Genomic DNA, 23,834 nt, shown 5'->3' with positions numbered 1-23,834 from the left:
TTCCTCTACTGCCTGGGTGAGGTTCACATTTCTGACAAGTACAGCATCTCACTCCTTTCCCCCCTTGACTCATGAGGGTCGAGACTCAGAAAACACCTCATGGAGAAGGCAATGAAGCCTTGGTCAGATTTGGGCTGGGGACCCACCCTGTACATCAGTCTCAACAAGCAAGTAGCACCCATCCGACCACAAGCTCAGGAACGGAGGGTAGGTTTTCACACTAGAGTAAGGGGCACTCTCTTAGATGGAAAGGCAAGTCATCTATGTCTAAAACTATCCTGAAAAGAAGGGATTGTGGAGATTAATGGAAGGAGGAGGCACATGTCAGAGCCCTAAGGGGACTCATGTCAGGGCCCTAGTGGGGCTCTGGGTGATCGCTACTTCCCACCACCCAACACAGATGTAATGAGGTTGAGTAGTGTCCGCAAAAGAGAAACTAAACAACTAATTATTCCTCAAGAAAGGTTTTTAATGACTTACGACTATAAAGGCAACACAGGCAGAATAAGAAAAACAGAATTAAAGACCAGCACAGAGTGAGGATTAATACAAATGGCAAGTTATACTGGAGACAAGCACAAGTACAAGTAATATTATGCATTAACTACCTGTTCCTATAAGTGCACATATAAAGGGTAAATAATATTGAAAATAATCACAAGCACATGCAATGCTAGTATTACTGATTGCCTAGCAACTTCACATGTACTGTAACCACCCTCAACAAATACAATTCTAAATGCAATACTAATACATTGATTAACTATATTTTTACTAACTTTAACCTACCTATAACCTTATATAACAATTTATAAACTTTTATTGACTTTTATGATAAACTTGATGGTAACTTATACTGAAGACAGGCACAGCAACTTGTAAAGCTATTATGGTTTATAAACTACTAGCTTCACCAGCGCTGTACCTGCTTCCAGCAAGGCCAAAACATATACAGTTATTATATATTGATTAACTATTGACTACTATTTTTAAACAACTTAAAACAATTTACTAATATAATTAAACTATAGTAGTAATACAGACTTAAGATTAACTAGCTCGAGCACAACCAGACTTCTTCACTCCGAAACCTTACCCTGCATTCTTCCAAAGATACATTACCTTCAGTCGACCGTTTCCTGCACTGGCCAGGCACAGATAGTCGGTGAAGTGCAAGTCCCTTTGGTTCAGGGGGTGTATGTGAACCTGACAAAGAGTGATCTCTTTTAGGTCAACACACACACACACACACACACACACTTGCGTCTTTGCACCTTTTTTATATGGTATTTGCTGGCCGTGTTTCAAAACAGGTCAACCAATGAAGGTAGCCAAATGTTTCAGTGTGGTATTTGCGGTTGTTTTGAACTTATGAACTGTGCACCTGTGCTCATCTCATCTCTATGCGGCTAATTGTGGTCAATTTGCTAGATTCAAAAATGCTCGAGTCAGCTTAAAAATTTATTTGGTTGCAGAGCATAGTAACCACAAGTCTGTATCTATCTTTACAGAGTTTCCTTTTTAGTTTATAAAGCTTCCTAGCTAGATTATGCTTATGCTTGCAGGATTCAACTGTACTCGCTTCTTACAACTTCCGGAAGGTTGCCGGAAGGTTGAGGCCTAACAGTGCTTAGCCTGACACTACTTGACAAGACTTATGCACATTAATCACAGGGATCACTTCCTTACCCCATCAAAGTTGGGAGAGCCAGCATGCATGGGCACTAAAGTCTTAGGACTAAATCTTCTCAACGAGAGAAGAGGGCATGTGAGGTCATGGATCTGATGGTGGTGAAGATGCAGAATAGACCGTTCCTGGTGCCTCCATTCACTGCGGGAACCCAGGGAGTACCAATAGCGATGCGGCCGCAGAGTGAGCCAACAACCACAGTAACCAGAGAGGCTCCAGCTCTATCCCTGGATTCTCTTCATTCTTCAGGGTGGATGGAGAAATATGTCTTCCCAGAAGATGTCTTTGCTCTCTGTGTTCAAGTTCACCAGTCTACGGGGTCCATCTATATTCAGGGATGTTGTTACAATGGAGGAGGAGTCTATCTCAAGGAGATGGAGTTATTCTCCCATTCTCCCTGCTAGTCTTGAAGCACAACCATCATTACTGTCGAAGCCACTCGTGATCAGGGATCTGGCCTTCTCTTCCAATGAGTCAGAGGCTCTGTATCAGAGTAACAGCCGTGTTAGTCTGTATCCGCAAAAAGAAGAACAGGAGTACTTGTGGCACCTTAGAGACTAACAAATTTATTAGAGCATAAGCTTTCGTGGACTACAGCCCACTGTAGGAGACTCTGCTGCACTGAGGACAGGCGGCCTCAGACAGAACCCCTAGAAGTTCAGGGTTCTGATCTTCCACAAGACCTGATTGGTCAAGAGACAGGCGGTACCCTCTTCCATGGGGTTCCCCTCCGCTGATGGATCCATCTATTGGAGATTCTGGGATCGCAGGAGCCCTACCCCAGATACCTAGGATCTGTGCATAAGTCCTTCTTGCTATCACCCAGCTATATGCAACTGGCCCTGTCACAGTATTCGGAGGAGTAAGGTGAGCCAGATCTGATGGTTCCAGAAGCAATCTCGTCACTGTCATTGGGTGAGGTGGTCACCCCATCTTCTCCGTCTCCCCGGATTACTTTAAACAATACCAAGAGGTCATGCACAGGGTAGTAACAGAGCTATAAATCCAGCTGGAGGAAATTCAGGAGCCTCAGCACAGCTTACTAGACATTCTGCAGCCCTCTGGTCCCAGCAGAGTGGCCCTCCCCATCAATGAGGTCATCATGGAACTAGCAAATATGGTTTGGCACGCTCTTACTACTTGTGCTCCCACCTCTGAGAAGGCTGAGAAACACTACTTTGTCCCATCCAAGGGGCGAGAGTTCTTCTTTTCTCACTATCCACCAAACTCCCTGTGGGGGCGGGGAGGGGGGAGGGGGAGAAACATGCAGCCACAGAGTGGTCCAGGCATCAGCACCCAAAGGCTCCTTCCTCTGGTAAGGGACATAAGAGACTCGACCTTTTCGGAAGAAAGATATTCTGTTCCATCTCTCTCCAGTTCAGGATCTCTAATTATTAGGCCCCCTTGGCCAAACATGATTTTATCAATTATGCTAGATTTCTAGAGTTTAAGGACAAGCTCTCTGAGGAGAATAGAGCCTGCTTTCAGGCCTTAGTGGATGAGGGCAAATTGGTGGCCAAAATTTCACTCTAAGCTGTGGTGGACGTGGCAGATACCACATCCAGGAGGATGGCTATGGCCATTGTCATGAGGACAGAACTGTGGTTACCATCCATGAGGCTTGTGAGGAATCCATCAGCCTTGCTACCCACCAGCATCAGAACTGGTTTGACAATGAGAACGTTGTGATCACAGCCCTTTTTAACCTGAAGAGAAAAGCTTTCTGTGACTGGCAAAACCATGCATCATCCTTTCAGAAACAGAGGTCTTTCCATCAGCTCAAAGCTGAAGTTCAAAGGAGGATCCAAGAAATCAACAACAACAACAAAAAAAAAAAGACAGCAAAAAAAAAAAAAATGGTGGGAGGACAAGGCAAAAGAAACCCAAGCATTCTCTGACAGACATATGTGGAACTTCTTTTGTGAGACAAAGACCCTGTATGAACCAACCTCATGTGGCCTCACATCTTTGAGATCCAAAAATGTTAGTACCCTTCTTAAAGATAACGAATCCATCAAAGAGTGCTGGAAGGAACACTACCAAAAGCTTCTAAATCGAGAATCGACTGTGATTGATGACACCATTGACTCCATCCCTCAGCACCCAATTTGGAAACTCTTGCCAACCCACCAACACCTGAGGAGGTCCTCAAAGCAATTAAGCAAATAAAGAACAATAAAGCACCAGGTCCTGATGGCATACCAGATGAAGTACTGAAAGTGTGGGGGGAAACACTGACTAACAAGCTTCATTTGCTGCTCCTCAAAATCTGGCACACTGAAGAAATCCCTGCTGATTTACATAGCACTAATGTTAACATTTTCAAAAAGGGAGATAGGGCCGACTGTGGCAACTATCGAGGCATTTCCCTTCTCTCCATCGCAGGGAAGATTCTTGCTAGAATTTTACTGAATCACCGGCTCCCTCTTGAAGAGGAAGTACTTCCAGAGTCCCAGTGTGGCTTCAGACCATCACGAGGCACCATCGACATGATTTTCTCAGCCAGGCAGATCCAGGAAAGATGTCAAGAACAACACCAGGAGCTAATTATGGCCTTTATTGATCTGACCAAAGCCTTTGACTCTGTCAACTGTGAGGCTATGTGGAAAATCATGTCAAAGCTTAGCCGCCCAAGAAAATTTATCACCATTGTAAGACTCCTCCTTGACCAGGTGACTGTGTCCACCCTGTGCAGTGATTCTACCTGTGAGCCTTTTCTCATTTGACCTGGTGTAAAACAAGGTTGTGTACTGGCACCCATCCTTTTCTCCATTTTCTTAGCAGCTATGAAAACGTTAACCCAGGACCATCTACAACGTGGTATTGGCATCCAATATCAAACTGATAGCAACCTCTTCAACCTTTATCATCTCCATGCCAGAACTAAAGTAATATCGTCAACAGTTACCGAACTCCAGTACGTAGATGATTGTGTTGTACTTGCACACTGAAAGGAGGATCTACAAACAGTCCTTAATTGCTTCTCTGAAGCTTACAAAAGCCTAGGGCTAACTCTGAACATCAGCAAAACAAAAGTTCTCCACCAGTCAGCTCCTGGTCAATTATCAGATGCAGCAAGGAAGATCTACATTGACAGAGAAGAATTGGAAAATATAGAATACTTTGCCTATCTTGGCAGCCATCTCTCAGAGAGGGCAGACATAGACCTTGAGATTCAGCACAGAATCTGCTGTGCCAGCCTTACCTTTGGCAGACTGTCTCACCAGGTGTTCAACAATCATGACATCAGAACACACACGAGACTTTTAGTTTATAAAGCGATAGTAATCCCAACTCTCCTCTACGGCTGTGAGAATTGGATGACCTATAGAAAACACCTGAAAGACCTGGAACACCAGCATTTTATTAGGAAGATCCTCAACATACAGTGGGAGGATCACTACACTAATGTCAGTGTCCTCACAGAGGTCACCATCTCTTGTGTTGAGGCCCTGATTATCAGGCACCAGCTGAGGTAGAGCAGGCACTGTGTGTTCATGCCTGATGTACGCTAACCAAAACAATTGCTATACGCCCAACTCACCAAAGGAGAAAGGAAAGGGGGAAGCCAAAAGAAAAACTTCAAAGACATCCTCAAGATAAACATCAAGAGATATGGCATCAATACTACACACTGGAAGACAGTAGTCCAGGATAGGGATAACTGTCGAAGACTTGTCAGAGAAGGAACGTCCACTTTTGAGGAAAATCGTCTTGCCCTGGTAGCAGAAAAACGCCATAAAATAAAGGACAGACAACAGTCACGCAGCAATCATAGCCCAACCCTGACTTCCAACACCACCTGCAACACCTACCAATGGGTCTGTGGCTCAAGGATCAGACTCCTCAGTCACCAAAGGACCCCTAAAAAATAAAACCTATGAAAGAGATCATCCTCGACCTTGAGGGATCAACGATGACAACAATCCTCAGGTTTCCCTAGAGCGAGGCAGAGTTCCATCCAAGATCTGCCCTTTGACATTGTTAACCTGTTCCATGAGAAAATGGATGAAGTCTCTCCATTCTCTCAAAGACACAAGAACAATTCTTCACCAGCTGGGTGTTTATACCCCTGTCCTCAAGAGGAAGCATCGTAAATAGGTATATAGGGCAAGACCCACCTCTTCAGCCCTTTTATCATCAGTGTTCTCAGGAGCCACATTGCAAGAGATTGAGGGTGTATAGACGCAGGAACCCACCCTCTGCAACATTCACCACCATGTCATATTCTAACCCCTGGCGAAGAGTTTTTCATCCACATCCCTTTATTGCTGCTGCTTCATTCCCCTATTCATATGTTTGAAGGCTGCTTTACCCAATTAGTCAAAAACTGGAGGGCCCTAGCTACAGACAAATGGGTATTAGAGAGTACCCATGGGGGCTGTCTAAACAAGTTTCTGACTACTCCTTCTCCAAACCCCTTTCCCGATTGCTCTTCAGAGACCACTCTTAGGAGGAGATTTTATGACAGGAGGTGTGAACTCCCTGCTCCTCAGGGGAGCCATAGAAAAGGTTCCACCTCAACACACTGGAAAGGGAGTCTATGCTCCTTACTTCTTGATCTATGTCAGTTAAACCAGCTTATCAAAAAAATAAAATTCCACATGATACCCTTGGCATCAGTAATTCTCTTGTTAGAGAATGGCACATGGTTCATGGCTCTCAACATGAAAGATGCATATTTTCATATAGATATCCATTCAGCCCACAGGCGGTTCTACAGGTTCTTCTTAGACCAAAACCATTACCAATTCAGAGTCCTCCCCTTTGGTCTGTTCACAGCACCCAGGGTTTTTTCAGTGGTGGCTGCTGGGACAAGAAGAGGATTTACAGTTTTCCCATACCTCAGTGACTGGCTTCTCACAGGAAACTCCTATAAGGAGGTCCACATCGTGACCCATATTCTGCTCAATCTTTTGCTTTTCCAAGGTATCTATGTCAATCATGAAAAATCCACATTTTGACAAATCCACATACTTCTGGGGGAATTCTGCGTATGCGCAGAATTTGTCCCCCACAGATTTCTTTGCTTCCACGCAGAAAAATGACTTTCTGATGGGAAGCACAGGGAAGGCACAAGAGCAGTCATGCAGCCCTTCCCAGCAGTATGTTTCGGGAGCCAGGGCAGCCAGCAGAGACGTAAATCACTGTGGGGAGGAGGTGGGACTGGAGAAGACCCAGCTGGTAGCTCCAACATGCGCCATGCTCAACTGCTAGTCCCGGCTGGGCTGGGGAGGACGGGACTTCCTCTTCCCTTGCTTGGCATCTGGGGCTGGGTCAGACCCACCCCCAGATTTTTCCCCCGGCTGCAGGAAGCTCTGCAAACTGTCCCTCTCCACCCACTTCCTGCACCCATCACTCCTGAGCTGCACAGGGAGGGATCACCCCATCTGCCCAACCCCCATGCATCCAGACCCCTCAAACCCAGACCCTCCTGCTGAGCCTCACCCTCTCCCCCCCCACCCCCCACTCAGAAGTCCTCCCTGATGAGCCCCACTCACAGGTGAGCAGGAAGCTTCCCTGGTACTTCTTTAGAGCAGGGGTTCTCAAACGTCATTGCACTGCGACCCCCTTCTGTCAACAAAAATTACTTCATGACCCCAGGAGGGGGGACCAAAACCTGAGCCTGCCCAAACCCCACTTCCCTGGGTGGGGGGGCGAAAGCTGATGCTCAAGGGCTTCAGCCCCAGGCAGGGGGCCTGCAACTTGAGTCCTGCTGCCCAGGGCTGAACCCCTCGGGTTTTGGCTTCAGCCCTGGGTAGTGGGGCTTGGGCTTCAGCCCTGGGCCACAGCAAGTCTAAGCCAGCCCTGATGACCCCATTCAAAGGGGGTCGGAACCCACTTTGGGGTCCCGACCCACAGTTTGAGAACCGCTGCTCTAGAGCAACCCTGAGCAAAGACTTGTTGAGAGATGCCCTCCTGATGTTGTGGAAGGGTGCCTGGGGTATGCTTTCCTTCCAGTTCTTTTGATACCATAGGTTTTACAGAAGATCCACCAACACAGAGCTTAAGTCCTCCTCATCACACCCAACTGGCTGAGACAGTTCTGGTTCATGGATCTGTTCAAGCTTTCATTGTAACCTCCCATGAACATGCCACCCTGCAAACCCAACACAGGGGCAAGGTCATCACCCAGTCCAGGGCCACTGCAACTCAGAGCCTGGTATTTGGATGGCGTAAAAGACAGAAAGCTCATGTTCCAAGAGGTTGCAATTCATCCTTGACCGAAGTAGAAAAGACTCTACAAGAAGCTGTTACTCAGCTAAATGGAATTGCGCTCCACTTAGGCTCATCAACGCAGTTTGTCTCCAGACTCCATTGGAATCCTGATATCTTAGAGTATCTTACTTGCCTTTAGGTCTTCGGGTCTTGCATTCAGTTCCCTGCAGGGGCATTTAGCAGCCGTAGGTGCTTTCCATCCTCCAGTGGATAACTGTATCTCTCACAAACCCTGTCACAGATAGATTTTTGAAGGGGATTCTCAGATCCTTTCCACCAGTGATGAAGTCCACACCTCTGTGTGACCTCGATTTTGTTCTTTAGTCTCTCACTAAGTCTCCCTTTGAGCAGCTGGCCATATGCTCAATGTCCATGAAGGTAGCTGTAACATCAGCCAGAAGAGCCAGAGAGCTGGGAGTGCTTATGGTGGACCCACCATATTCTACCTTATATAAAGAAAAGCTCTTGCTATTCTCCTACTCCAGATTCATACCCAGAGTAGTTTCCAAGTTTTGTACAAATCAGGCCATCCACTTACCTGTATCTTTTCCTAAACCACATGCCTCAGAAGAAGAGAGAAGACCACATTCTCTGAATGTCTGGAGGGCTTTGGTCTTTTATCTGTAAAAAACAAAGGATGGTAGAAGGACACCTAAATTATTTGTTTCCATAGCAGAGCAATCGAGGTCAACCTATATTGGCACATTCCTCTCTCCCTGCCCCTAGAAGGGGTAAAGGCTCATTTCCCCAAGGGGCAAGCTACTTTAGCTGCATCTCTGAGAGACGTACCCATACTAGAGATATGTAGGGCAGCTACTTGGAGCTCTTGGCGTACCTTCACAAGACATTACACCTTGGTACAGTCATCAGCTGCAATTATGATTATCGGGACAGCAGTACTACAGTCAATTACTTCTGCGTCCTCGCACCCACCACTTGTTTGACTACTGCTTGTTAATCTCCTACATGTAGTATTCACATAGGGACCATCACTTGAAGAAGAAATGGAAGTTACTTACCTGTAACTGGAAGTTCTTCATGATGTGTGGTCCCTATCTGTATTCCACTACCCTCCCTCTATTTCCTCTGCTGTGGATTGATTACACTGTGGTAAGAATAGGAATCTGGAGAGGCATTGGCTTGCACCACCCTTTATGCACTTGGTTGGCAGCTCGAGGAGAGCTACGGTGCATGTGTGAGCCAATGGACACTGCTTATAACTAATTCCAGACTCAGATGCATGGTGAGCATTCATATCCCACTTGTGGAATACAGATAGGGATCCCGCATCTTGAAGAACCTCCAGTTATAGGTAAGTAACCTCTGTCTTTTGGACTTATGAATTTGTAATATACTGTGATACTGGTGTCTGCTTCCAAAGGCTCAGGTTTCTAAGACTGGGAAAGCACAGAGCAAATACTTCAGAGAGCTCTTGAGTGGAAAAAAGATGCTTATTTTTAAAAGCTTGTTGAAAATGACTGATTTGTTTTCCAATTCTGTTACTTATATGTTGGAATGTTTTTCCTTATTTTGTTTTTAGGACTGAAACTCTATACTCATACTTTTTTGCAGCATGCATTGCAGGGTTCTCCAAAGTGCCGGGTTATCTTATTTTATATAGTTTGTGTTCCTCTACTTAGGTACAAGAAAGTAAATTCAGGTCTGAGTTTCTGTAATATGAATTTTCTCACTTTGGGGATTTTTGTCCCTTAACATTAGTGAATTTTACTTTATTTTTGTGATTTAATTGTGATGTGATACTTAGTGCTGCTTCTTTTCATTTAGCAAAGTGAAGCTTACTGTTTCCAAAGCATAAAAATGAATAGCTTATTCCCTAAAATGGGAATGATAATATGTATCCAGCTTTGCTCTGAGATGCTTGGATGAAAAGGACTAGAAATGTAAATTGACATTAAATTGATGATAGCTATTATCATTAGGATTATATTTTAAGTCTGCAAGAAGATTGAGGTACCATAGATTCTATTCTAATGGGGATAAGGATTTGGTTTCTGGTTTTCTTACTAGTTTCTGGAATTTTATGGAAAAATATGGAATTGTAGTAGCAGATTATCAAACCCATAATTTCTCAAGAGGATAGAAGTGGTGTGGTGATGTACCAAAATGCAGTTTTGGAACACAAAACATGACTCATCACTGCCATTTGAATACTGTACAATCAACTTGAAGGCAATATCTAACTTCCTATGATATGTTTATTATTTTTCTTTTGAAAGGCCAGAACTGGAATAAAATGAGATCTATAAAAACATTCAATATTGTATTCTTAATTTTAATTTTGTACATATTTAGAATTCATTTGCATGTTGTAGAACACCTGAAACTGACTTACTATGATGAGCATAACTCCCTTGCCTGTATTTTATTGTATTTAATTGCTAACTTGTCAAATGAACTAAGTCCTTAAAAGAAGAGTTGCCCTGTTTTACATTCAGTGTACTCCGAATCTTACTGCCTGGATACTTGTATCACTATTATAATACACATTGCTACTTTCTCATTGGTTGGTGGTCATTCTGTATTCCCAAATGTTAAGCTCACCTTATTTGTACAAATTAGTAACTACTTTTTTCATTAGCGTTGTCTTATGAATAGACTTGGGAGAAACCCATTAAAGTTGCATTAAACTTCCTATAGAACAGTTATAAATGTAGATTCTAGCTGTGATTCAGATAAAACTCAAATTTTGATTTAATTTTAAATTGTTAATCGATAAGAAAAAGGTAATATAGTGTCTTCCTTACAGGAATACAAATATTGTTAGGCAGACTTCTGCACACTTTTGCATCGTACAAATAAGTATACAATCACAGAACTGCTTTGCTTAAGTGTAATTCCATAGCAACAGAGGTAAAAAACATAATAATATGGTTTACCTTTAATTTGATTAATCAGTTGATACTCCAAATGAACCATATATAACAATTAAATGTGACTGAATAACATAGTTTTGGAGGGTGTTAAAATAGTAGGGCTGTCAAGCGAGTAAAAAAATCGCGATTAATCGCACGATTAAAAAAATGAATCACGATTAATTGCACAATTAAAAAAATAATATAATACCATTTATTTAAATATTTTGGATGTTTTCTATATTTTCAAATGTATTGATTTCAATATCAAGTGCATAGTGCTCACTTTATATTTATTTTTGACTACAAGTATTTCCACTGTAAAAAACAAAAGAAATAGTATTTTTCAATTCACCTAAAACAAGTACTGTAGTGCAGTCTCTTTATCATGAAAGTTGAACTTACAAATATAGAATTATATACAAAAACACTGCATTCAAAAATAAAACAATGTAAAATTTTAGAGCCTGCAAGTATCTGGGAAATAAATACCTTGCAATGCTGGCTTCAAAAGTGCCCTGCAAATGCCTGTTCTCACTTTCTGGTGACGTAAATAAGAAGAGGGCAGCATTATCTCCTGTAAATGTAAACAAACTTGTTTGTCTTAACGATTGGCTGAACAAGAAGTAGGACTGAGTGAACTTGTAGGCTCTGAAGTTTTACTTTGTTTTGTTTTTGAGTGCAGTTATGTAGCAAAAAAAAATCTACATTTGTAAGTTGCACTTTCATGGCAGATTGCACTGCAGTACTTGTATGAAGTGAATTGAAAAATACTATTTCTTTTGTTTATCATTTTTACAGTGCAAATATTTGTAATAAAAAAATATACACATTGATTTCAATTACAACACAGAATACAACATATATGAAAATGTAGAAAAACATCCAAAATATTTAATAAATTTCAATTGATACGCTATTGTTTAACAGTGCAGTTTAAAACTGTGATCGATTAAAACTGTGATTAATCACAATTAATTTTTTTAATTGCGATTAATTTTTGGAGTTAATTGCATGAGATAACTGCGATTAATCGACAGCCCTATAAAATTGTTATACAATTATCCGAAAGACTACTTAGAACTTATTCTACTGGACTTTGTTTGGCTGTAATGATTGTGAAATTGCTTTCCCTAAAATGTGCAGGCTGTTGGAATCCAGGTCTTGAATAGAGGTTCAAGTGACCCCAATTGGAGTGACGTTACTGTGGTACAGCAGTATTTCCAAATCCTACCTAAAACATAACCTTATGGATACCTAAATCAGCAATTCTCAAACAGGGGCCTGGGGTTCTCAGGGGGGAGGAGGGAACGCAAGTAGGGTTCAGAGAGTCTGCCAAAATAAACCAGAGAGCAGGGCCAGCGTTAGACTCACTCTCGCTAGGGTCCAGGGCAGAAAACCAAAGCCAGAGCCCTGCCACCCAGGGCTTAAGCCAAAACCCGAGCAACTTAGCTTTGTGGCCCCCCCCCCCCCCCCCGCTGCTTGGGGCGGCAAAAACGCTGGAGCCGGCCCTGACCCACACACCTCCTGGGTGTGGTGCTCTGTCCCCTCTAGGGGCACCGAGACCACTTAGATATTGATGAGTCTGCTATAGCCTTAGCTAAGGGCCATGTAGCTTTTGACTCATGCAGTAAAGGCTCATGCATTTAGCTCAGGGATGGGCAAATTTTTTGGCCCGAGGGCCACATCTGGGTATGGAAATTGTATGGCGGGCCATGAATGCTCATGAAATTGGGGTTTGGGGTGTAGGAGGGGCTGAGGGCTCTGGCTGGGGGTGCAGGCTCTGGGGTGGGGCCAAAAATGAGGAGTTCAGGGTGAGGGAGGGGGTTCCGGGCTGGAGCAGTGGGTTGAAGTGCGGAGGGGGGGTGAGGGCTCTGGCTGGGGGTATGGACTCTGGGGTGGGGCTGGGGATGAGGCATTGGGGTTGCAGGTGGGTGCTCTGGGCTGGGACCTAGGGGTTTGGAGGGTGGGAGGGGGATCAGGGCAGGGGGTTGGGTTGTGGGAGGGGGTCGGGGTACAGGCTCCAGGGTACAGGCTCCAGGTGGCGCTTACCTCAAGCAGCCTCTGGAAGCAGCGGCATGTCCCCCCTCCGGCTCCTACACAGAGGTGCAGCTCGGCATGCTGCCCAGTCCGCAGGCGCCACCCCTGCAGCTCCCATTGGCCATGGTTCCTGGCCAATGGGAGCTGTGGAGCCCCTTGGCTGACCCTATGCATAGGAGCCGGAGCGGGGACATGCTGCTGCTTCCGGGAGCCGCGCTGAGCACAGCACATGTGGAGCCGGGCAAGCCCCCAGCTGGAGTGCTAGAGTGGGGCAAGCCCTGGACCCCGTTCCCAGGCAGGAGCTCGAGAGCCAGATTAAAACATCTGAAGGGCCAATTGTGGCCCCCCAGGCCGTAGTTTGCCCACCCCTGATTTAGCTCGAGGTCCCAAGTTCGATCCTGTCGACCGGGGTCTGTCGGTGTTACAATAGCTCATCATCCTCACTATGGAGGAAGAAAAAGCAAAAAAGCCAACAAAGTTAGAAAATTAGCAACCTCCCCTCAGCAACAGTTATCCCCTGATTCCTTTTGTTTTACTTCTAATATATGCAGGCTATTCTCCCTTTTCCATTTAAATTCTGAGTTTGATTCTCTTCCCCTAAACTGGGGCATTCCTCTGGCAATCATGCCCTCTGCAATTTCAACTAGTTAGCCAAGGGAGCAGTCTCTTCATTCCTTCCTGTTCTTTCACCATCTTTTTCAAGCTAGTCTCTCCCTTTGCTGGTACCTTGATGTCTTTTGTCACAGACTGCAAATCTCCAACAATTCTAGGAGAAAACCAGAGTTTAGCACACTGAGCCAACAAAAATAGCTAAGAATGTGCATGTCATACATGCACACTAAATCGGAGATTTCAACAAAGAAGATTTCTCCTTCGTTCTCCTTTGAAGAGGTTGAAGTTTCTTCTTTATCTTTTTGGTCCTCTTTGAATTGGTGGATTTTAAAAAAATCACTTTAAAATGAGTGCAGTGGTGATTAGGGACTACCATTCAGCAGTCACTAGAGATGTGTGTTGACTTATTCTGAAAAGAGTAGTTTCAGCAGGGTTTGTCATGAATTTCAGAAAAAAACATGGAAAGACAGAAGATGTTTAAGCTAATCCCCCTGAAGAGGATGATTGCATTTCTCAGTTAATAAAGACTCTTGTTCTTGTAGTCTGGGCTGCTGCTTCCAAAAATCTTGCCAATAAGCAAATAGAAAATTACTGGAAAAAGGATTATGAAGCTTTTATAACAGACTTAAAGGATTCTGTAGTGATTGTTACCATAGTTCAGATATCCCCTGATGAAGCATTTTAAAAGGCTAGAGCCAATCTTGAACTGAACAAAATAAAGGGATGAAAGGAACAGTACTTTTGCAGTACTCTTTGTAATATCATTTGTTTCTCTTATTGGAGGTGTAACTTTGCTTTAGTTCCCAGAAGAATTATTTGGCTTTGATACTGGACATTTTTCTAGGTCTTAAAGATTCATGAAGGCTCCCTTTGTTTTGAATAAAGCTGCTTTGAAAAAAATCAATAAAGATGCTTCAGATTTAAAGAAAGTGTGAATTGCACAAGATGCTAAACACATTCCATTTGTAAATACCTGGGTGTCTCCCAGTGGTAATGGAGACAGCCCATTGGTCCCACCAGGGCCAACAGGTATTTGTCGTTTCTGGTTTTCTGTGTATTGGGAGCAGTCTTCCCCTAAAATGAGGTCCAAGAAGTGACAATGAAGGCTTGTCATCCCAAGAGGACTGCCTGTAAAAGACAAGCATTGCTGTTTCTTCTAAGAATGGAACTGAACTATTACAGACAGATGGTCTCTATAGATTATACAGTCTACAGTACTGGTTTCCAGGGTTCCTCTATACTCCCCTCCATTCTTAATAAAGTCCTCCCTTCCTTCCAGTTCAGCCAGGAGATGGTCTTTTTATTTTGAACTACAGTTCAGAACCTTTAGGCACCTTGCAGCACTCTACTTTTTCCAATATTTCTGGGGCAAATGCTTTAGGTATTTTAATGTATAAAAAAAAACCCAGAAGGTTTTTGATGGGTACTAGATCTTTACCTTCTCAGCTGCTCAGTGAAAATCTCTCTTTTCCACAGACTCTTTTCTGTTCATTTGGGAAATTTCTACTCTGTACTGTAGATATAACAGCATACCTTCCTACCCCTGTACTATCTCAATACAGTTACCTCTGTTTCATTGTTGGCCATATGCATCACTAGTATGTTGCTCTTTCTTTTCCGCTACCCACCCCATCATGTGTGTTTCATTCTTTCAGTCAGAAACAGTGCCCTTCTTTGTAAACCTATTGCTGTGTTTCACTTGGTGAACTTGCAAACAAAATTGCTCTCAAACAAATAACTTGAAGAGCCCTTTGTCATCAACATCTTTGCCACTGTGGGCTTTTGTGGCTGGTGAAATATGTTGCATAGATTCAGTGAAAGGAAATGGTCATCAGGCATATCTTCTTTGCTATAATCCTTTAACCTTGATGATCAGTTTAATAGTTAAACTATTCCTTCCTCTATATCTAGCCCATTTTGGTAGAATACAACAATGGAACCTGTAGGTTACTGAAATTTTCAAAGGAAAATTAAAAGTGACCTCCTCAGGTATGAAGTCTTCAAAATTTTCTACCATTCAAAGGCCATGGCTTCATAATGTTTGGAAGAAATATGGGCAATTGAATAGACTGGCTCAGCTGTCAAACTCCAGATCCTGGTTAGTGGGAACTCAAAATCAGTAGAAAATATTTTTTTATATAGGTTTTGCTGAGGCGTGATACCCATTAGTTTCAGTTATTAACAGGAAACTCCCAAGGAAGTCTTCAGGTGGTGGTTCTCTCCGAGCTCCTCCTCCTATTTTCCTTTGCTTTCCCTTTTATTCTTGACCTGTTTTTTGTTACATGATGATGTGACTCAAGTTTGGAAGCTGCACTCTGCCTGAGAATGGGGGACAGCACTGTCCTATTTGCCAGTTTCATATGAAAATATCAATGTACAAGCCGAGTTCCCTCCCTCTTCTCCATCTTTTGACTTTTTCTCTCTAAAGTTTTTCTTTTACTAAACTTTTTTTTAGAAGTATTTCCTATGGTCACATTACTTATCCAACGAATCACCAGTTCTAGTGTCTAGCAGAAGAGTTCTGCAGTGTTGCCTCTGCAGCTTCTAGAACAGGGGTCGGCAACCTTTCAGAAGTGGTGTGCCGAGTCTTTCATGTATTCACTCTAATTTAAGATTTTGCGTGCCAGTAATACATTTTAACGTTTTTAGAAGGTCTCTTCCTATAAGTCTATAATATATAATTAAACTATTGTTGTATATAAAATAAATAAGGTTTTTAAAATGTTTAAGAAGCTTCATTTAAAATTAAATTAAAATGCAGAGCCCCCCGGACCAGTGGCCAGGACCCGGGCTGTGTGAGTGCCACTGAAAATCAGCTTGCGTGCTGCCTTTGGCACGCGTGCCATAGGTTGCCTACCCCTGTTCTAGAGAGTGGAATGAACCACTCTGTTAGCTGAACATCTTGGAGAGTCTTATAATTTGACATAGTCTTTGTTAGCCTGAGAGGTGAGGATTACTGCATGGGTGGTGGTGAAGTTAGCTTTGCTTTTGCTGAAACCTTCTACTAGCAGTTTCACAAAGGATTTTCAGACCTTTAAAAACATATACACCTCTACCCCGAAATAACGCGACCCAATATAACATGAATTCGGATATAACGTGGTAAAGCAGTGCTCCGGGGGGAGGGGGGCTGTGCTTTCCGGTGGATCAAAGCAAGTTCAAAATAACGCAGTAAGATTTTTTTGGCTCCTGAGGACATCGTTATATCGGGGTAGAGGTGTATAAGGAAAAAATAACTGAAAACATTTCATACCCCTCAAGACTGTGTGAATATATAAATACTTCATTATAATATACAGTGAGTGCTTGGATCTCCTCATCTTTGTAGTACTTACACATTGTACCTCTCAAGATACTAGTATATTATTATATGTATAGCCAAACAGTAGTGTTTAAATGTATAAAATTTCTGCAAAACTATCCATCATACATAGTGTTGTAGGATGAATACTTTTAAATGTATTACTATTCACAACATTTTTGTATCTTCAGCTACAATACTAATCTTAGTAAAGTGATTTGCTACTTGGTTTAATAATGTGTTTAATTTAGTACTATGAATAAATTAGTTGGAGAAGCAGACAGGGAGAGATGAAACAATTTCAACACAGTGGAATGGTGGCAGTTACAGGAATTTAAATAGCTACAGATTTTTCTTTAGTGCTCACAGTTTTTTAAACTATAGTCTTTGTCATCCCCATTAAATCCCTAATTATGACTTACATGAAAACTACTCTCTTTGGAGAGATGGCTGTAATATACATTCAGGATTTCATTAATGGAAATATAGCAATTCTGAGAATGTTCTAATGTTTTAACATTGAATTAAACTTGAGACAAACATAATATTAAATTGATCTCCTATTTGTAAGAGCTAAAGGGATTTTTTAAAATTCAGGTGAATTCTCTTGTCTCAATGAATGAATTAATTACTTACAGTGATCAGCTTTCAATTGGTAAAACACAAATGCAGAAATCAACTAATATGTTAAGAAATACAGTATAGTGTTAATTGTTTAAGTTGCAGTAGCAAATACGTAGAAACACTGATGCTTTAAAATTTTAATACTGAGTTTTGGTATTTTAATAGGCTCTTGTGTAATGTTCAAACAGCTGAGCACAAGTTAAGTAAATGCTAATGGGAAAATGTTCTGTTATTTAATATGAGAACAGATGGTAACTAGTTTATTTGCTAAAAGCTACAATTTCTCGAAGTTGAATCTTTTGAACTATACAAATATTCCTGCTTCATGTGTTAATTGAGGGACAAATCAACTTTTAACATTCTTGTTTCCTATCATATTAAGATGCATTTTTTTATCATAATGGTGTAGCCAAATGTTTTTAATTTCATCTGAATGCTTTTGGCCACATATGTTTAGGCAGGAAAGAGGTTGACAAAAAGCATGCAGTTGCATGTTTAACAAATCTTCAAACTTTGTTTTGAAACATCACCTCTAAAACAAAAATCATTGAGTAGGTTTATCCTATGAATAACCCTACTCCATTAAGAACATGACTTTTTATCCCCCTTGCAGCTATGTTCAATTGCATTTTATCTCTGCTGCTCTTCCACTCTTATTTCACTCTTGACCCTATTTCTAGGAGATGTGCGAGTAAGAAGTCGGGCAGGATTTGAAACAGAAAGAAGAGGTTCTCATCCATACATTGATTTCCGTATTTTTCACTGTAAGTATTTGAAAGCAGATAAATGACAAATACATGAAGGCTTCCATTAATTCTAACTTCTGGGCCTCTAAAAATTAATGCTATTAGCTGCTTATGTAACAAGAAACTATTCTTGAACTTTTCAAAAAAAATCTTTCCACCACTTCATCCTTGTTATCCCAAAAATAGTACAGAAGAATCCCAATGTTCAATATTACTTTATATTCTGAAAAGTATAGTTTAAACTTATGAATACATCAAGACTAGACACAGGTTTTTGAATGAAATGAGGTATCATCTTGTGTCCAGCAATGGATGCACTTATTATTTGCTTGGAAGAGACAAGAAGAGTACTTTTCCAGCTTTTACAAAGAGTTAGATGGGTCTGGAAGTGGAGACCTTACACATAGGATGAAAATTGAAAAGATCTGCAGTAGGTTTCAGTGTCCCTGAAGAGATCTTAATCTTTTGAAAGGCTCCATTAATTTAGCACATGCAGATAATGCTGAAAAATGTGGGTGGGAGGGAATCAAACCTAAAATGAAACTTAAAGCAGCATAAGAAAATAATGAGTTTTTAAACAATTTGTTTAATTGGAAATGTGTTAGGAAACATAATTAGTCTTTAAAAAAAAGTACTGTAAACTTCAGTCAGAATTTGACTCCCCCCCCCCTCCATTTTTCTTATGATTAAACATCCCAATACAATGCTACAAAAGCTGCAGTATCCACAGGATAGTCCAATGGTTAGGGCAGTGACATAGGATGTGGGAGACTTAGGTTCAGTTTGCTTCTCTGCCATGGACTTCCTGTGTGACCTTGGGCAAGCCATCTGTTCTCCATGTGTAAAATGGGGATGATAATGATTCTCTAGCTCACAAGGGTATTGTGAGGATAATATGTTGAAAGATTATGAAACTTTTTGAGACTACTGATGAAAACAGCTATATAAGAAATAGTCATTATTATTTATTTTTATACACTATAACATGAACATTCAGTAAATATGCAGGTAATTTAAATTGTAACTCTTTAAAAATCACTAATAAATTAAATGTACAAATATGAAAGGCATTTTAAATGTCTTGTTACAAAGTATCCATGTACATTAGTGTCACAGATATCAGTACAGTTCTGTGAATATGGGAGAAGGTGGAAAAAATCTTCTGTTGGCTCTAATTAAAATGTGACTGTTATAATGACTTAAATGACAGTGGCAGAAAAAAAAACCCAAAACCTGTTCCAGTTATTCCCTCCATTGCACTAACTTATTTTTAAAGTAGGTCTAATTAGTGGTCTAAAACCCTTAAAACTAGTTATTAAAGTTACACAAAACAAGTGAAAAAACAAAGTTTGAAGAGTATGAGGTACTGAATTCTCCAGTGAAGGGGAATTTAGATTTTGTTACAAAAGCATTCCTTTTAAAAATTGGTAATCCTCCCAATGTTCAGCAAAATAAGAAATTGCAGAAATAATTCGCAATTTATTAATGTTAAGTTTTAAAACAATTTTATGAATGCAAGTCATTGACATTCTTCATGTTCTTATAGACAAATTGATACAAAGAGGGCATAGTTTAAAAAAAGCCACCTCTGTCTGGCATTGCTATCTAGATTTATGTACTGTGCTCATCGCTGTGTCATCAGTCTAATATTTGTCGATCAGAGCTTCTGCTCACTCAGGCTGAGAACTCAACTTTTAGTAGCATTAAACTTGGTACCAAGAAATGTCTTGGCTACAACTTTTTCTTGAGCCAACTGTTGTGTGTACAATTCCCCAGCCCTTCCTAGGAATGCAGGTGTGAGGCCAAAATGGGAAGCTGTACTTTGTTACAGGCCCCTACCCCATGGAACAGTTTTTTTCCCTATAATTCCCCTGCAAATGGGTGGATTCCAGCCCGGTTTTTCTTCACTTGTAATCCTGCCATGTATCAATTGAAAGTAAATCCTTCTTTCTTTCCTCTCTGCAGTCCTGTTCAGGGTTTTTTCCCCCTTAAGCCTCTTCAAGCAAAGATGCACTGTATCTTACCACCAATTCAGTCTCTGGGGGAGACTAGCTTTGACCTCTTCTTCTCAGCCCCCTCATTTTCTTTCTCTGGGATTCCAGGAGGATTTTATAGGAAGAATATCTGTATTTAGCGTCACATATGACGAAAACCCTGAAAAATTTCCCCAATTGAATGTAAACTACCATTCAAGAGGAGAAGACAAGCTTGCCATCTTTTTGCCTTGGGCAAATTTGAAGAGATTCCAGTTCATTCTTCTATAATAAAGATGTTTGAAAACAGGCTGTATTCGCTCTCCATCTGTTGCCACTGGGTGCCTTTGTCACCCTCCCAAGAAGTTTCCTTCCATCCCCCCAAATCTGAATGTTTGATTTGACCTTTCATGGCTGAAGGTGGACTTGGGTTCACATCCCGCTCAAAAACAGCCAATCTTTACTTTGAAGAGACTACCATGTTTTTAGCATCAATCCTCTGAATCTGCTTAAACTGCAAGGATAAGTAGTGAGAAGAGCTTTTGATTTGGAAAGTACTCACATATATGGAATATAAGAATTGCCAGACCTTTTCTAAAAGAGGAATGAAGTGAAGATGGTATATCAGGTGAGGGCATAACACAGATTTATGCATAGGCATCATAATAGTTTCACAATTATTTTCCTTATCATTCTAGCCATCCAAATGTTTTTAGTTTCCTTTTTTCACAACTTCTGAAGGTTGAGCTATCCACAGTGACATTCAGGTCTTTTTCCTGAATGGTTTATCAGTTAGAACTCAGCAATGTGTATGACCCAATTATTTCTTTCAAGGTTGTATTTGTCAAAATTGAATTTGAATTGCCAGTTTGAGTTGCCAATTCAACTAGCTTCATTAGGCCTCTCTGATATTCCTCATCTTCTCTTGCATTAACTAACCTACATTTTGTCATCTGCAAATTTTGCCATTATCATTACTTACTCATTTTTCCATATCATATTAAATAATTACACTGGTCCTAGTTCAGAACTTTGGATCGTCCCACTGTTAATCTTTTGCCATGATGACCTTTTATTACTGCTTTGTTTTTTCTGTTAACCAATTTGTTCTGTGCCAGTACTTCCTGTGATAACTTAGGTTTCTTTGATAGTCTTTTGTGAAGAATTTTATTTGGACTTCAAAACAAACCTTTTAACAAATTGTCAACTTGTTCTTTTACTTGTTCTTTTCTTGACAGGTTCAAAGAAATCAAACAGTTTTAGAGGCACAATTTTCCTGTAGGGAAGCTGCTGTTGTTTATCCCTATCAGAACATAATCATGTTTTATAATTCAACAATTTATAATTGTTATCATTTCAACCAGTTTGACCTAGTACTAAGGTAAAACTTATTGGCCAATAACTCTTGGGATCTCCTCTTGTTCCTATTAAGAAAAATGAATAAAAAAACAAAACAAAACAAACAAACAAATTAAAAAAAAAACACCTAACTACAACACTTGCTACTGATTGCACATTTTTCTTAGGAACTTAAAGAATGAAGTGGCGAAGATGCTAATTGATACAAATGCCTATTACAACTGCACCTCCACTGACATAAGAAACCCAGTCAGAAAAAGCCATCTTCAAGAACCTGTCAAAGTGCTTGGTGGAAGTTAATTTGTATAACATGTTCCAGGATTTTATTCTCCTTGAGGCCAGTTTATTAAGATCCTGCATTCTGACACACACTACACTATCGATTTTGCTTTGGTGTCCTGGTGACATTTTTTGAAGATCACTCATATGTTATCTTTTAGAGTCCCAAATTCCTAGAAAAGATCCTTGTTTAGAACACCAGGTCTTGGAAGAGAGAACATCTTGCTCTACCTTAGCTGATGCTCCTTCATCTAGGCAAGAAGCCAACTTCCTATCATGACCCTCTGGAATCTGAGATGAATGAGGTGAAACTAGCTTGATGTGACTATCCATCCCTAAAATGGGTTTTCAGTGTCTGATAGATCTAATAGTTTCTGCATTGATTGCCCTTTGTCCATAACCATTAAAAGGCTTTCTGGGCACCCAAACAATCTTAATTCTGTCCTTTAGCAACACCCTGCAGTAACAGTATTTATTTATTTATTTAGTCTTTGTGATCCTAGGTTAGATTAAACTCGCTTTTAAAGATACATTAGATTTTACCTTCTTTTTCCTCATGTTGTCATTATAGGACCAAGTTAAATTTGTTTGGATGCCCTAACTGTGCATTTCCATACCTTAATATGTTTGGATTTCTTTTACACTTCACTCTTAAATTTCTGGTTTTATAATAACAATATTTACACTATCTGAGTATTGTATTTTACCCTGTCAGCATTAACTCATCAATTAAGCTGGGCTCTAGATCATGTGTGGTTGGAAGTGTAGGCACAGACACAACGACCCATTCAAAGTTGGAAGTTGCGGGGAGGAGAGGAGAACAGCAAAATGACTGTCTATCTTTCTGGAAAGTAGTCTTTTCCCTTAATATGCCTCAGAGATACTAACTGTCCTTTTTGGTAAGAAGAAAGTCAGTTTAGATGGTCTTCAGAGGTTGTTATTTAAATCTTACTCTCTTCCCTTTGAGTAAAAACAAGACATCAAAACATGAAGGGAGGAAGAAAATGGTATTCTCTCTTGCTTTCTTGCTTGCAAAATAGCTGCTGGGAAATTGCAAGGCATAGCATGTGGCCTTATCAAGCACTCAGAGATCTGACAAACTCTGTTTAAGGCATTGTTTTTAGTTTTCCTTTCTGGTCATAGGTTCATATCAATATCAGAGTTGCAAAAGGCGGATTTGTCTTGGACAGCTAAAACAGATTTCTTCAGAGACAGAAGGCATAAAAAGAAGATGGGAAAGAGGAGAAACAAGGTGTTAAAAGAAAATGGAACATGAGGGAGGAGGTGACAACAGTAATACAGTAACTCCTCACTTAACGTTGTAGTTATGTTCCTGAAAAATGTCACTTTAAGCGAAATGATGTTAAGCGAATCCAATATCCCCATAAGAATTCATTTAAATGGGGGGAAGCGGGTTAAGTTCCAGGGAGATTTTTTTCACCAGACAAAAAACCTATATATTATATAGATATATACTGTGTGTATGTTTTAAACAACAATTTAATGCTGTTCACAGCTATGATGATTGTGAAGCTTGGTTGAGATGGTGAAGTTAGAGGGTGGAAGAGGGAGGGATATTTCGCAGAAAATGCCTTGCTGCCTAATGATGAACTAGCATTCGGCTGAGCCTTCAAGGGTTAACACGTTGTTAATGTAGCCTCTCACACAAGGCAGCACGAACACGAGGGAGGGGAGACAGCATTGCAAACAGAGTGGGAGGGAGAGAGAGAGAGAGAGGCACACTGCCCCTTTAAGTAAGCTTACCCACTCTTAAGTGCATTGTCTTTTTAAGTGGATCAGGAAGTTGAGACAGCAGCTGCTGCCCCAGGCTCTATCCGGCTCTCTCCGTCCATGTCCCCTCCCTGCTCTATATGGAGAAGAGGTAAGCGGGGTGCAGGAGCAGGGGGGAGGGGAACATTAGCCCCCCCACCCCCCTTTTCTCCCCTGCACAGCAAGCAGGAGTCTCTGGGAGCAGCTCCCAGGCAGAGGGCAGGAGCAGCACATGACAGTGTGGGGAGGGACAGCTGACCTCCCCTGCAATTGATAGCCTGCTGAGCGGCTGCAGCACAGGGAACTTAGGGGAGCGGGGAGCTGATAGGGGGGCTGCTGGTTACAAGC

The 23,834-nt window shown here is 41.3% G+C and overlaps 1 protein-coding gene across 5 annotated transcripts in view; it reads left to right on the top strand.

Moving 5' to 3' along the window:
- PDE7A (phosphodiesterase 7A) overlaps positions 1–23,834 on the top strand; it is a 130,905-nt gene that overhangs the window by 62,337 nt on the left and 44,734 nt on the right. For 4 of the 5 annotated variants that reach the window (XM_034763004.1, XM_034763005.1, XM_034763003.1 and 1 more), the window contains one exon: positions 18,040–18,123. The exons of the other annotated variant lie outside the window; for it this stretch is intronic. In XM_034763004.1, the coding sequence (XP_034618895.1) occupies positions 18,040–18,123 (84 nt within the window). The remainder of the gene's footprint in view (positions 1–18,039; positions 18,124–23,834) is intronic. 5 annotated transcript variants of the gene reach the window in all.

Source organism: Trachemys scripta, chromosome 2 (assembly GCF_013100865.1).
Source record: "Trachemys scripta elegans isolate TJP31775 chromosome 2, CAS_Tse_1.0, whole genome shotgun sequence".
In the NCBI taxonomy this organism is placed as follows: Eukaryota; Metazoa; Chordata; order Testudines; family Emydidae; genus Trachemys; species Trachemys scripta.
This window is presented reverse-complemented; position numbering and strand designations above follow the sequence as displayed.